Source organism: Orcinus orca, chromosome 2 (assembly GCF_937001465.1).
Source record: "Orcinus orca chromosome 2, mOrcOrc1.1, whole genome shotgun sequence".
NCBI lineage: Eukaryota > Metazoa > Chordata > Mammalia > Artiodactyla > Delphinidae > Orcinus > Orcinus orca.
The window spans coordinates 68,502,234-68,517,354 of NC_064560.1; the positions used below are offsets into that span (position 1 = coordinate 68,502,234).

Below are 15,121 nucleotides of genomic sequence, written 5' to 3' on the forward strand. Positions count from 1 at the left end.
TATTATCATTCATAGCATGTTAGATTATAAACAGTGCTTGAGTTGGTGTGTTAGTAGATGGTGTTTGGGAAATAGGGAAATGTCAGACAATGGGTTGTCCATTTGTTTTAAGGTTGCCAACTTCGCAACAATGGAGGATGAAGAAGAACTAGAAGAGCGTCCTCACAAGGACTGGGATGAGATCATTCCAGAGGAGCAAAGGAAGAAAGTAGAGGAGGAAGAGCGGCAGAAAGAGCTGGAAGAAATTTATATGTTGCCTCGAATTCGGAGTTCCACTAAAAAGGTGAACAAGTAAAATGAAAGATATGGAAGTATTGATACTTCTTATTTTGTTCACCTTATGTTGTTGTCCGGATGTGTGGAGGGTTCCAGGGTAGAGTTATAGGAAACCTAGCAGAGGGAAATGGAAAAATGCACAAGGCTCACGCGCATACCTATGAGCCATTTGATCTTTGCAGATTGGCTCTTTGTGAGATGGCTGGACAGGTTTTGAGTTTGACAGAAGTTTACATTTTGCCCTTGAGATTAGAACCAGTAAGTCTAAGAGTTTGGTTCTAATTGGCAAGGCCTTTGCCTTTCAGAGTCAAACGTCTTTTCACCTTTAAGTGTTTGTTTATAGCACTTGGCATAAATACTTAGTAAGCGATTATATAAAGGTGCTTCAGTTTACAAAGCTCTATCATAGGCACTATCTAATTTGATTTTTGCAACAACATTTAAGTAGATAGACTGTTTTATTACCCAGTTGTTGGAGATAACAGACTCAGGTTTGTCTGAGATCTTAGTAAATCAGTATTAGCTAATAGTAGCTATCATTGAGTATTCCCTGTATGTCAGGCATAAGTTAGTGCTTTTCCACTCACTGACTCATTTAATTCGTATGAAAACCCTGTATTATAGGTGCTATTGTCCCCATTTTACAAATGGAAAACAAAGGCATGAAGAAGTAAAGTAATTTGCCCAAGGAAGTAAGCATGAAGCCACAATCCAAATATTTTTATTCCAGTTTACTTAATGACATTACAGTATGTCTCTGGCAGAATGACTGTCCCAAGCAGGTCTTCTTTCATCACATGCCATCTGCTTCCTTCTTTCTTAAAGGGAAATTGACTTGCCTGATACGATGGGAAGTTCTGAGTATTAAGGAGTTAAGATGGGCTGGTCTTAGTCCTTAGATCTTTTGGACCTGGCACTTGCTACAATGTGACTTTGCCTTTTCAGGCTCAGACAAATGACAGTGACTCTGATACTGAGTCTAAGAGGCAGGCCCAGAGATCCTCTGCCTCTGAGAGTGAGACAGATGACTCTGATGACGACAAGAAGCCCAAGCGCAGAGGGCGCCCCCGAAGTGTGCGGAAGGACCTTGTGGAGGGATTCACTGATGCCGAGATCCGGAGGTTAGTGGGGGCTCTGCTCTCCTTCCCCCTCACATTTGGAAGGACATGCTGTAAGCCTCAGGTTGATGGATCCCTGACATTGATGACAGGGAGGTCAGAGGAAGGCAAGGGGGACTGAGTCATGCTCCAAGGCCCCAGGATGATTCTCCCTTCTCCAAGGTTTTCCTCAGTTGAGCTCTTTCTGTTTGTTTACTTCTTGTTCTGGGTTCTGAACATTTCACAAAGCAAGTCCAGCCAAGAGGAAAGAGGCTGTTGGAGGTAAACTTGGGCTGAAACTTTCTTTTTTGTTTTTATTGAAGAATATGAATAAATACATACATACATATGTATCAATGTGTATAAAAGAAATGGTATAAATATAAAAAATTAAAGTAGTACAGATAACCCCAGTTTACTTTCCATCAGTGTTAGTGCTGGTATCAGTTTGGTTTATCGGTATATACAACATACTGTTCTGCAGCTTCTTGTCACTTATAACCAATTTTAGGCATCTTTCTATGTCAGTACTTACTACACATTTGTTGGTGTCTGATTCACACCCCTTTTCCCTCCAGAAAAATCTAAAATTATTGCTTCCAAACCACTTTTCCCCTAGCTGCCATGTTATTTTTTTAAAAAGCTGAAGAAAGTAGAAAATATGAAAATGATTAACTTTATGGTCTAACCCAAATTTTAACTATTAGCAAATAGTTCTTTTAGGTCAGTATTTGAAATCACAAGGTCTTTGTTTCCCACTAAATGTTATACCTGTTCTTTTATTCTTTCTTTGTTTAATTTATTATGGAAAAATGTAAATGTATACAAACATTGATAGAATATTAGCGCACCCCCTCCCCGGGTATTATTTTAACCATTATGAGTTTGTAGTCAGTCTTGTGTGTGTGCCATATTTCTATTTTCCCCTACCCTCAGTGTTATTTTGAGAAGAATGTATATTCTGCTGCAGTTGAGTGGAGTGTCCTATAGATGTTTTTTAAGTCTATTTGGTTTACTATTGTTCAGATCTTCCATTTCCTTATTGATCTTCTGCCTGATCTATCCATTATTGGAAATGGGGTATTGAAGGCTCTATTATTGCTGTATTGTTTATTTCTCCCTTCTGTTCTGTCAGTTTCTGCTTCATATGTTTTGGGCCTCTGCTGTTAGGTGTGTATGCTTTATAATCTGTTGTCTTGATGAATTGACCGTTTTCTCATTATAAAATATCCTTCTTTGTCTCTAGTAACATTTTATGTCTTAAAGTTTATAACTTGGTTAGATATTAGTGTAGACACTCCAACTCTCTTTTGGTATTGTATGTGCAGTATCTTTTTCCTTTTTTATTTCAATCTATTTGTGTCTTTGAATCTAGCTTGCAACTCTTGTATATAGTATATAGTTAGATGTTTTTCAAAAATCCATTCTATTGATCTCTTCCTTTTGATTGAAGTCTTTAAACCATTTACATTTAATGCAGTTACTTATAAGATAGAATGTATGTCTGCATTTTGCTGTTCATTTTTTATGTCTTGGGTCTTCTTTGTTCCTTTATTCCCCCATTACTGCCTTCTTTTATATTACATATTTTTTAGTATACTATTTTAATTCTCTTGTTTCTTTTATATTTTAAAAGTTATTTTCTTAGTGGTTTCCCTGGAGATTATATATTTTTTTTAAATAAATTTATTTATTTATTTATTTTTGGCTATGTTTGGTCTTGGTTTCTGTGCGAGGGCTTTCTCCAGTTGCGGCGAGCAGGGGCCACTCTTCATCGCAGTGCGCGGGCCTCTCACTGTCGTGGCCTCTCTTGTTGAGGAGCACAGGCTCCAGACGCACAGGCTCAGTAGTTGTGGCTCACGGGCCTAGTTGCTCCGCGGCATGTGGGATCTTCCCAGACCAGAGCTCGAACCCGTGTCCCCTACATTAGCAGGCAGATTCTCAACCACTGCGCCACCAGGGAAGCCCCCTGGAGATTATAATTTAATGTTTTAACTTAGAACAGTTTAGTTTGGACTAGTACCACCTTAATTTCAGTGGTATTCTAAAACTTTACTCCAGTTTAGGTACGTTTCTTCCCCCTCTTTTGTGCTTTTATTGTCACACAGATTATATCTTTATACTTTATAAGCCCACCAACACAGTTATATAATTATCGCCTTATGCAGTTGATAGTTAAAATCATTTAGGAGAAGAAAAGAGTTACTGACAAAAATACATATACACTGTCTTTTTATCTACTTACTCAGGTATCCTCCTGAGGCTCTTATTTATTCATGTGGATTTGAGTTATTGTTTCATGTCTCTTCATTTCTGCCCAGAGTACTCTCTTTAGTATTTCTTTCAGGGCAGGTCTGCTAGCAACAAATTCTGTCTTTTTATTTATCTAGGAATGTCTTAATTTCTCCTGTGTTTTTGAAGGCTAGTCTTTATTCTTTTTCTGTCTTTCACATTGGATAATCTCAGTTGACCTATCTTTTTTTTTTTTTAAATGCATCTCTTGTTGTTGTTGTTTTTTAAATTTATTTTTGGCTGTGTTGTGTCTTCGTTGCAGCAAGCAAGGGCTACTCTTTTTTTTTTTTTAAATTAATTAATTAATTTATTTTTGGCTGTGTTGGGTCTTCGTTTCTGTGCGAGGGCTTTCTTTAGTTGCGGTGAGCAGGGGCCACTCTTCATCGCGGTGCACAGGCCTCTCACTGTCGCAGCCTCTCTTGTTTTGGAGCACAGGCTCCAGACGCGCAGGCTCAGTAGTTGTGGCTCACGGGCCCAGTTGCTCCGCGGCATGTGGGATCTTCCCAGACCAGGGCTCAAACCCATGTCCCCTGCATTGGCAGGCAGATTCTCAACCACTGCGCCACCAGGGAAGGAGGGCTACTCTTCATTGCAGTGCATGGGCTTCTCATTGCGGTGGCTTGTTGCAGAGCACGGGCTCTAGGTGCACGGGCTTCAGTAGTTGCAGCATGTGGGCTCAGTGGTTGTGGCACGCGGACCCTAGAGCACCATGGGCTTCAGTAGTTGCAGCGCACGAGCTTAGTTGTTCCTCAGCATGTGGGATCTTCCCAGACCAGGGATCAAACCTGTGTCCCCTCTATTGGCAGGCAGATTCTTAACCACTGTGCCACCAGAGAAGTAAGTCCCTCAGTTGACCTATCTTTTAACTGATTTTTTTTCTTCTGCTAATTCATATCTAATCCTGAGCCTCTCTAGTGATTTTTTTCATCTTAGTTATTGTACTTTTCAGCTCCAGAATTTATATTTGACTCCTTTATATAATTTCTGTCTCTGTTGATATTCTCCATTTGGTGATATATTATTCTCAAATTTTCTTTTAATTCGTCAGACATGGATTCCTTTAGTTCTTGTATATATTTATAATAATTGATTAAAACCTTTGTCTAATAAGTTCAACTTCTGGACTTCCTCAGGGTCTATTTCCATTGAAAACCATCTTCTTCCCTGTAGAGCGACCATACTTTCTTGTTTTCTGTAATATTTGTTGAAAACTAGACATTTTAAGTAATACAATGTGGCAAGTCTGGAAATCAGATTCCCCCTGCCAGCAAGAGTTTTTTGTATTTGCTGTTTGTTGTTGTTGCTGTTTGTTCAGTAGCTTTTCTGGACTAGTTCTGCGAAGTCTGTCTTCTCTGTCTTTTGAAGTCTCTGCTCATTTAGCTTAGTGGTCAGCTAATGATTGGACAGAGACTTCCTTAAACACCTTAAGTCTACCAACCAGTGAATCTACCAGCCTTTGCTGAAGGGCTACTTGTGTATTTTGGGGATGTCTTCAATGTTCTGATAGGCAGTTTACAGCTCTGCCTTAGCCTTCAGTTCCTGTTTGTGCAGAGCCTAAATGCCAGCCAGAGGTGAGAGATTCACAGCTCCTCAGGTCTTCTCTGTGCCTGCACATAGCCCTGCATATAAGCAGCCTTCTAGATACCCAGGAATATGCCTGAGCTTTTCAAAGACCCCTGTGCACATCTTTTCCCCCAGGTTTTTCCATTGCAGTTTTTGGTCAACCTGTTCATATTGCCAACTTGTAATGCTGCCTCAGGCAGCTGTGGTGTTAAACCTTTGCCTCTAATTGTTTTTTGACCGATGAACTACAGACAGTGTTCATACAGAGTCAGGTCAAATGAAGACAAGTCTGAGAATGGAGCTTCTCAGGGTGCTGTCAGTCAGATCAAAATAGCACTGTTCTCTGGGGAAAGAGCTTTTGGGGAGCTCTAGGCCTGTTCTGCTCCCTCTAGTGGCTGCTGTGTTGCTTCTTTGCACAGCTGCAGTAGTTGGGAAGGTGTAGTTTTCAAGGCAGTTATGGAGCTGAGGAGAGGGCATGGGAAACAGAGCAAGTCAGAATGCCAGAGAGCTCACTGTTCATACTGAGATTCAGCCATTTTCTTGAATAAATGCTCATAAGATGGCTGCAAGCCTTTGGTTAATTTCCAGCATTCTAACAAAGTTGATTTTGACAGTTTTGCCAGTGTTCTTGTTGCTTTTACGGAGGAGCGGATTTTCAGAGGTCCTTACTCCACCATTCCTGGAATGCTTCTCTGTCTCAATATTATTTTGAAGTAATCACAAATGGCATATTATTTCAGATGTAAAATATTTCAGTATATATCAAGAAGAAGAATCGTAGAGTGGAGGAATAATTCTCAGGTTTGCTTTCACATATAGTACTTTCCTAATCCATGCTATTCCTTTAATACTGTTTCTTAGCTATTGTTATATTCATCCCCATTTTCTTTAATTGCTGTGCCCTCTCTTTTCATTTTTTTTCTCCATAGTATCTCTCCCTTCATTTTTATCTAACCAGGTAGTTTGGCATGTTACAGTGATGCCCTTGATATATCATGGCATCTTGCTTTTTTAGTGAAAGTCTAGTGGTTGGCTGAAGGGAGGGGAGTGGATTAAACATGGATTGGCATATAGCATGGTTTAGGCTAGAGACTTGTGGAAGGATAGATTAGATTTTTGGCTGGAGACAATGTTTGGCAGAAGGAGTCAGAGTTTCCAAAAGAGTTTTGCCTAAAATGTTTAAAATCATATGTTTATTTTACTTTGCCTCATTACAAAAAGTATTTGAGGCAGTCCTAAAAACCTTATATTTGTATTATTGACCAGAAAGTAACGGAAAATATTGCAGTGTGGAATTGAAAGTAACAATAGTGGACTGAATAGACCACTTAACTGTACTGGATTTTATTATAAGAGGTTGTGGTTTTTAAATCATTTATTATGTATTGAACTCCATAAACTTGTACCTTCTAAAAATGATAGTACTAGAGTTAAGTCACCATTCTCAATTATGTCGCTAAGCAGTTTCATGACCAGTCACTGAGAATTAAGTTAATCCTTGGTTTGAATAGATGTTTAGCACTCACTATTTTAAGCTGGCCGTTTTCAAAGGCCACCTTTAGTTCATTTAGTGGCAGTTGCAAGGATTGGGCCCAGTCTTTTTGACAGTTTTTATGGCTCATATTTCTTCACAGGATGTGTTTGCATTAATATAGCTGAAGTCTTTTTTTTTAATGTGATTTATTGATTATTTTTTTAGGTTCATCAAGGCGTATAAGAAGTTTGGTCTCCCTCTTGAACGGTAAGCTTAGTAATATAATAGTTCCTTACCCGCCTCTTTTTCACTTCTGTATTGTAGAGGTTTCTTTTTTTGGTTCTACTTTCCATTTTTAAGGTCTGGCACCTTTTGACAGCCTGGCTTTTAGACATTAATTTACTCACCTGCTCCAGATGACTTGGAGATCAACGAAACATATTGTACATGTAACTGTACTTCGCTTCTAGGAACATTGCAGTGAATGAAAGTAGGCTAGAGAAAGGAAAGTGAGCACAAAGAAACAAACTAGTGCAAATAGCTTTGGGGCACTTCACCTGCTACTGTTATCAGACAGCGCATTTAGTTAATAAAGAAAGATGAACCCTTTCTCCTCTGTTTTTTGAAATTAGTCTGTTTTTGTGGACTATTCCAAGTCAAATTCTTTATGATGGAAAGTAAGTCATCAGTCACTGTCCGAGGGTTCTTGTTGAAAGGATCAATTAAGGCATGTAGAGAAAGTGTCTTTGCAGGAACAAGCTTATGTGAAACCAAGTGGTAGTTAACGTGACATTAGAAACGTGGGCACAGGGCCTTGAGGTATCCCCGTATTTGTCTTTCCTCAGGCTGGAGTGCATAGCACGTGATGCTGAGTTGGTAGATAAGTCTGTAGCAGATCTGAAGCGCCTAGGGGAATTGATTCACAACAGCTGTGTGTCAGCAATGCAAGAATACGAAGAGCAGCTGAAAGAAAATGCCAGCGAGGGTAAGTCAGCATGTCTCCCTCAAAGTGATTCTCAAAGACCTGGCACTTGTGGATTGGGATCTCTGCTGCTAAGCATCTTTTTTTTTTTTAAGATGAACACACTTATATCCCGTGCATCCCTAATTTTTTGAGGTGTGTATTCTCACCTGCCTTTACGTGAGGTCAGTTTTTGGGTTTTTTTTTTTTTTTTTTTGGTACGTGGGCCTCTCACTGTTGTGGCCTCTCCCGTTGCGGAGCACAGGCTCCGGACGTGCAGGCTCAGCAGCCATGGCCCACAGGCCCAGCCGCTCTGCGGCATGCGGGATCCTCCCGGACCGGGTCACGAACCCGTGTCCCCTGCATCGGCAGGCAGACTCTCAACCACTGTGCCACCAGGGAAGCCCGTGAGGTCAGTTTTAAGATACCAAAGATTTACTCACAAATGAAGTTGATTTGCAGAAGGTGCAAAGTAATGAACAAGATGAATGATTTCTTTTAATGTTACTGTAGAAAGTTTAGATTGGTTTGAATGATGTAAAGACGTGAGTGGGTAAAGCTGAGTGGACACATTGCATTTTGGCTGTAAGTGAGGACATTACAGACCACAGACATCAGTAATTATCTTGGATATACATACATGTATTGTTTCGTTGTGATAAACTTAAAGGATTTAGAGAATTAGTTAGAATAAAAATAGTAGATGAATATTGTAAACCTTTTTGTTGCAATGAGACTCTTTGGCACTAGAATTTGCTGTAATTCGATTCGACCTGTAGTGCGTTTTGTCTTATACACCAAGAGTGCTTTTGCCTGTCCTTTAAAAGCAGGAGGTGTCAGGAGAGAGCTGAGGTCCTTGTTGTTAAAGGACACCCTTATAGTTGAACCTCAAACAAAAAGATGAGGGTGTGGTCATTCCACAGTTCACTGGACTGTGGTTTATCTGTGCCATTGCCCCCATTCTTTTGTCACCCTTCACTGACGTTACAGGAGGCTCTGTCATCTGTGGTTAAGTATTCAGGCCCTGGAGGCAGCCAGTTTACCTGGAATCTTGGTCCTGCCATTTCTTAGCTGCAAGACCTGAGACAAGTGATAGCCTCTTAACAGTCTCATGTGCAAAATAGAGTAGTAGTCTGTGCCTCAAAGGGTTTGGATGGTCACTTGAATAATTCCATACATGTGAAGTGCTTGTCATCACATCTGGCTTGCAGTATTAGCTATTTCATTAAGTAAAGAAGTATTTGTGCTTTGAAATTTTCTTCTTAAGGCTGTTACTAAAAGTAATAGAATTTTTAAATCTCTTGAATATAGTCAAAACATTTTTAGATTTTTTTTTTCCATGAAAAAAACTTAAATAACTTGAGTGGTTTGGACAGTGATCCAAATATGTGCTTTTATAGTGCCAAGAATACATCCAAAAGTAAATCTTAACTTTACAGTGTTTTTTTTTTTCCGTGTAACTATTTTGAATAAGTATTATATTCACATGGCTCAAAAATGAAAAACAGGTATCCCTATTTCTTGTCTCCTTCTAGAAATATAAAAATACATATGTTCAAAAAATGGATAGATACTGTTTTAACACAATTGGTGCTGTAGCATGCACTGTTCTGTACCTTGCTTTGTCCATCTCACAGCATATTTGGAGATATTTCCTTGTAACAGTCCCTTCCTTTACACATGTTTCTTTTCTCTGCATGTTCACATTCTGCATCTGGTTGATTGCTTCCTTCTGGCATTGCTTAACTTGTTTCCATATACCTGTATTTTCTATAAATTGGCATTTAGCATATTCCTGAGTCCAGGTTAACATTTCCAATTCTAATGTAAGATTATTGATATCTCTTTGCTTAAGTTGAAAATTTTGTTCCTAAAAATGTTAACATAATCATGTATTTGTCTTATACATTATACACGTTTCCAAATATTAGTACCAATTTTACTGTTTTTATTTGTTTGTTTTCTTCTTTCTTTCTTTGGCTGTGCTATGAGGCTTGTGTGATCTTAGTTCCCTGCCCAGGGATTGAACCTGGGCCATGGCAGTGAAAGCGCCAAGTCCTAACCACTAGACTGCTAGGGAATCCCCCTGATTTTACTGTTAACTATAAGACTTCTTAATGCAGAGTTTGATTTCTTTGTGTTTCTTTTTGTCCTTAAAATACACCTCATTAGCAGTACACAAAGTACTATGTTTTAAAATTATTTGAAATTGTTCTTTTCTCTGTGTGGTTATGCTACCAACTTAATATATAGTTTAGTATCTTTTGTTTTCTTTTCCTTTCAGTTTCTAGGGACTACTTTTCTCCTTTTGCTGAAACTTTGTTTCTTTAATTATGTAAAACATTTGCATGGCCCAAAGTCAGAACAAAACCAGGAACACGATGAGAGAATCTTGCCTTCATTCCTGTCCCCCCAGTACTGTTCTCTTCCTCCCCTGTAGGTAATCATTTTGATTAGTTTTGGGCTTATCTTTCCATTGTTTCTTTTTAAAATTTTAAGTCTGTGTGTGTGTATTTCCTCTATTATACAGGAGATATCATACATTATATTCTGTTCTGCATCTACTTATTTTTACATATGGCGTTCACTCCATCTTACTGTGTAGCGTTCATACTTCCTTCCTTTTACAATTGCACAGTATTCCACTGTGTAGATAGATGTTAATTCAAACTTTATTGTCCCCTAGTAATAAATATTTGGGTTGTTTTCAGTCTTCTGCCACTATAAATAAAGCCACAGTGAATAAATAGTTTAATGAATATGCTGTTTCATATCTCTGCCAGCATATCTTTGGGATAAATTTCTGGAAGTGGGATTGTTGAATCCTGGGAAAAATGCATATGTAATTTGGTTAGATACTGCCAAATTCTTCATAAATCTGATACCATTTACATTGCCACCTACAGTGCATATTCATACACAACAGAATGTATTGTCAAATGTTTGGATTTTTGCCAAACTGACTGTTGGGAAATGGCATCTCACTTCTCTTTTAATGAGCAATGTTGTGCATCTTTTCTGAGGGCCACTTGTGAACTATCTGTACATATATTATGCCCATTTTCTATTGAGCTGTTGGTCTTAATTTTTAGGATCTCTTTTTCTTGTCTTTTTTTAAGAAGATTTAATACAAGGAATTTTAAAAATTTTTTATTTATTTTATTTTTGGCTGTGTTGGGCCTTCGTTGCTGCACATGGGCTTTCCCTAGTTGCGGCGAGCGGGAGCTACTCTCCTTTGCGGTGCGTGGGCTTCTCACTGCGGTGGCTTCTCTTGTTGCAGAGCACGGGCTCTAGGCATGCGGGCTTCAGTAGTTGTGGCACACGGGCTCAGTAGTTGTGGCTCACGGGCTTAGTTGTTCCGCGGCATGTGAGATCTTCCCGGACCAGGGATCGAACCTGTGTCCCCTGCATTGGCAGGTGGATTCCTAACCGCTGCACCACCAGGGAAGTCCCAGGATCTCTTTTTCTGATAAAAGTTGCCAGTGTTCTCCTCCAGTTTGTGATTTGTCCTCTCACTTTGCTATGGAATTTTGTACAGAAAACTTAAAAAAATTTTATATAGTCAAATTTATCAATCTTTTACCCTATTGTTGTTTTGGATTTTGATTAGTTAAAAACATTTTCTCTACAAAACAGAAACAGACTCACAGACATAGAAAGCAAATTTATGGTTACCAAAGGGGAAAGGGATAAATTGGGAGTATGAGATTAGCAGATGCACACTACTATATATAAAAGAGGTAAACAACAGGGATTTAATATAGCACAAGGAACCTATTATATTCAATATATTGTAACAAACTAAAAAAAAATTTTTTTTTCTACTCTGAGGATATAAAGGAAGTCATTAAGATCACCCCCCACCACCACCAATACCTATGTGATTCCATTTACTTTTATATCTCTGATTCACTTGGAGTTTTTCCTGGTATTGCATCCAGGTTTTTTGGATTTTGGATTTTTCCTATATGGCTACTATATGTCTCAACACCATTCATTAAAGATGGTTGATCTTTTCTCCACTGCCTGATTTTTTTTTTGTTTGAGGAGCTACATAATCTGTTATGGATTTACAATATTAGTATCCTGTTAATGGACGTTTAGCTTTCCAATCTTTTGCTTTACGGTGTTGTGGTAAATAATCTTGTGTGTATACCATTTGCGCCATATCCTCCCACCAGCATTGACTAGAATGGCAGTGTCTGTTTCCTCTTAGTCTCACCGACATATTTTCAAATCTTTGAATTTTCCCAGCCTGAGGTTAAAAAGGCTATGTCTATATATTTAATTTGCATTTCTCTTACCATGAATGAGGTTGAGTATTTTTCACATGGAACCATTTGTATTTCCTTTTCTGTGAATTGTCTCTTTATCCTTCGCCCATTTTTCTGTTGCAATCTTTTTATTTTACAGATGAGGAAACACAGACCCAGAGAGGTTAATAACTAGAAGTGAGAGGGGAAAGGGGACAGGGGGTAGTTTGTGCAGATCCGGGAATAAATCCCAGATTTCTGATCTTCGGAGGAGGTGCCTTTCCCGTTTTGCCACATTCTGTTCCAGAACTCATCAGTATTGTTGGGAATAGCATTTGCAAGTGAAATTCTTGTGGGTTATATGAGAATCCCTAAATAATTGTTTATAATTGTAGTGCCATTTCATCGACTTGAATGTTAAAAAAAGAAATCTTTTCTCAGGCTCTGAGCCATCTTTTCCCTCACAGACAAGTGTCATTATCATGCATTTCGATTTGGACTCTGGTTAGAATTGACTGCTTTGTTTTTACTTCTAGGATTACTTTAATTGGAAACTCGGGCTAGGGTAACCTTTCCATGACTTCTTTTGTTCATCATTTCAAATGTGTTAGGTATTAACTTGATCTCATACTTTTTTAGTAGAGAAGATCATCTTTTAAAGCACTTAAAAATCTGTTGATGGGTTAGAAAAGAAAAAACTTCAGCATTAATATTACTCCTTTAAAATCTTCTTTCATAAATTTTATTAATTTTAGAGCCAAAGTATAAAACAGGAATAAGAAGATTAAAATACAATTATAAACACTACTGGATTAAAAAATTCTAAATCTTAAAAAACTGAATTGTTTAGAGATTATTTTACAAACATTAATTGAGAAAATTTTTTGCCTTACTTGATTATATCTTTGAATTAACGATAAACCAGACATATACGCTGAGGGAATAAGAGTTCAGGATTTGTTGACCTATGTTTTTTGTGAAACTTCAGCGGATTCTCACTTAACGAATATGAAATTGGTGTTCTTTAGGGAAAGGACCAGGGAAAAAGAGAGGCCCAACTATCAAGATATCTGGGGTTCAGGTTAATGTGAAATCTATTATCCAACATGAAGAAGAGTTTGAGATGCTGCATAAATCTATCCCTGTAGACCCTGAAGAAAAAAAAAAGTGAGTATAATACATGCATGGGTGGTTGTGCCATTAGAAAACAGATTTGAAGTTACAGTTATGTGTAGTTATGTAGTATTTTCATTATTTTTTCTCTAACATACCAGAGTGCTTTGCTCATTGGTGTTTATTCCCAAATCAGAAAGACCCTTCCTCTAATGTCCTCCTGCTTTGGAAATCTTTTCAGATACTGCTTAACCTGTCGTGTCAAAGCTGCACATTTTGATGTCGAGTGGGGAGTAGAGGATGATTCTCGCCTATTGCTGGGAATTTATGAACACGGCTATGGAAACTGGGAGCTAATTAAAACGGATCCAGAGCTTAAGTTAACTGACAAAGTAAGTATTTCTGTGATGCTGGAGATGTCTAGAAGATTTGTTGTATAATATTTTATTTGTTGTATAATATTTTATTTATTTTTTTATATTGATTACTTACTTTTAACTATTTTCTGGGGGGTGGGGATCAAATTGGAAATTAGAACAATAGTAAATTCCTGGGATTTCTTTATCCCTGGAAACATTACCATCTTTAGTGGACTGTGGCACTATTTCAGAGATGACAATTATAGCCAGGTGAAATTTTTGGGAAATTACAGGAGAAGCCTTCAAATTCTGATTTTTCTTGTAGGTCAAATCTCATTGCAACAAATACCAGGGTAAGATTATTAATAATAAGATCATTCCTCGGCCTTAGTTGTTGGCACTTTCTTTAACGATATTTGAAACAGCCATATTTCAGTTCTACACATGAAGAAAGAATGAGCCATACCTTGGTATTTTTTGTAATGGAATTAAACTGTGGCTGTACTTCTCCCACAAAATCGAGCCTCCCACCCTATCCGTTGCACATCAGGCTACCAAGTATAGTAAGGCCGTGCTCAGAGCTGTAAGCAGGGAAAGCTGGCTCAAATTTTAGTAGGATGCGCTCCATGTTGTGCTCCTGGCAGGGCTTTTCCTGGCACGTCAAACAATGCTCATCCCAGGTGCAATGTTCTCAGAGGGTGACAGCACCCTGCCATAAGCACTGAGACCAAATCCAGTCTGGCCTGAGAGGTCCAGCTGTGTCCTGGCATAGCTCAGTGCTTTCCAGCAATGCTCTAAGAAGCATTTTCAATCTAAAACGAAGCTTTAACCTAGCTCCAGGGATTCCCTGCTCCTGGAAGGAGGAAATCCACGACGGCTGGGATGCTCTAGCAGATGAAGCCAACAAGCCCCTCCTACCTGAGTTGTTCTACCCTGTTAACAGCACAGGTAGGAGCCAGTGGGAGAGCTGGATTTCTCCATCCCATTTTGTAAAACGAGAACGGCTCATAAGGGATTTTCAGTGACTGGGAGCCATGGACATGAGATAGGATCTGAGGCTTTATCTGTATTTTGGGTGGTGGGGAGGGAAAGGACTGCTCAGTTGTTTGTCATCTCTGTTTATCCTGATCCACTAACCGGGCCGTGGGCCGTGGTGGGTACTTCTCTTCCTTTCCTGTTGAAGATCCTGCCAGTGGAGACAGATAAGAAGCCCCAGGGAAAGCAGCTGCAGACCCGAGCGGACTACTTGCTGAAGCTGCTCAGGAAGAGTCTGGAGAAGGAGGGGGCCGTGACGGGCGGGGAAGAGGTGAGTGCAGCTGCCAGCCGGGCACCGTCCAGGGGTCTGAGGCTCCAGCCCTGCAGGGTTAGGTAGGGGAAGAGATGCCCTCTCCAGGCATCTCCACAGAATGCTAACCCTCTCCTTGTCAGGTGTTGGTATTGAGGTTCCAGTAATGATGGTTTGGTTGGGTGATGATAGTAATGTTCATTTAGTAATTGACCTAAACATCTTGGCATTCTCCTCAAATATTGCCTCAAAATAGTCCTCATTTCTCCCAGTGCCACTGGTCTAGACATACTGTTGCTGTATCTTTATGGTCCTTCCTCAATTTAGGAATATAGTTCTCAGTACTGCGTGAATATCACTGGGTTTGCCTGTTGTTACAGCTAATACTCGGCTGCTTGTAATCATGGGTCCCAGGGATAAAATGGGTAATTAGGATACACAGTTAATT

General features: G+C 39.1%; 1 protein-coding gene across 4 annotated transcripts in view; it reads left to right on the plus strand.

Moving 5' to 3' along the window:
- CHD2 (chromodomain helicase DNA binding protein 2) overlaps window positions 1–15,121 on the plus strand; it is a 127,127-nt gene that overhangs the window by 77,817 nt on the left and 34,189 nt on the right. For all 4 annotated transcript variants that reach the window (XM_004271669.4, XM_033431480.2, XM_033431481.2 and 1 more), the window contains 7 exons: window positions 113–283; window positions 1,222–1,397; window positions 6,928–6,969; window positions 7,548–7,687; window positions 12,945–13,083; window positions 13,271–13,421; window positions 14,572–14,694. In XM_004271669.4, coding sequence (XP_004271717.1) covers window positions 113–283; window positions 1,222–1,397; window positions 6,928–6,969; window positions 7,548–7,687; window positions 12,945–13,083; window positions 13,271–13,421; window positions 14,572–14,694 — 942 coding nt within the window. The remainder of the gene's footprint in view (window positions 1–112; window positions 284–1,221; window positions 1,398–6,927; window positions 6,970–7,547; window positions 7,688–12,944; window positions 13,084–13,270; window positions 13,422–14,571; window positions 14,695–15,121) is intronic.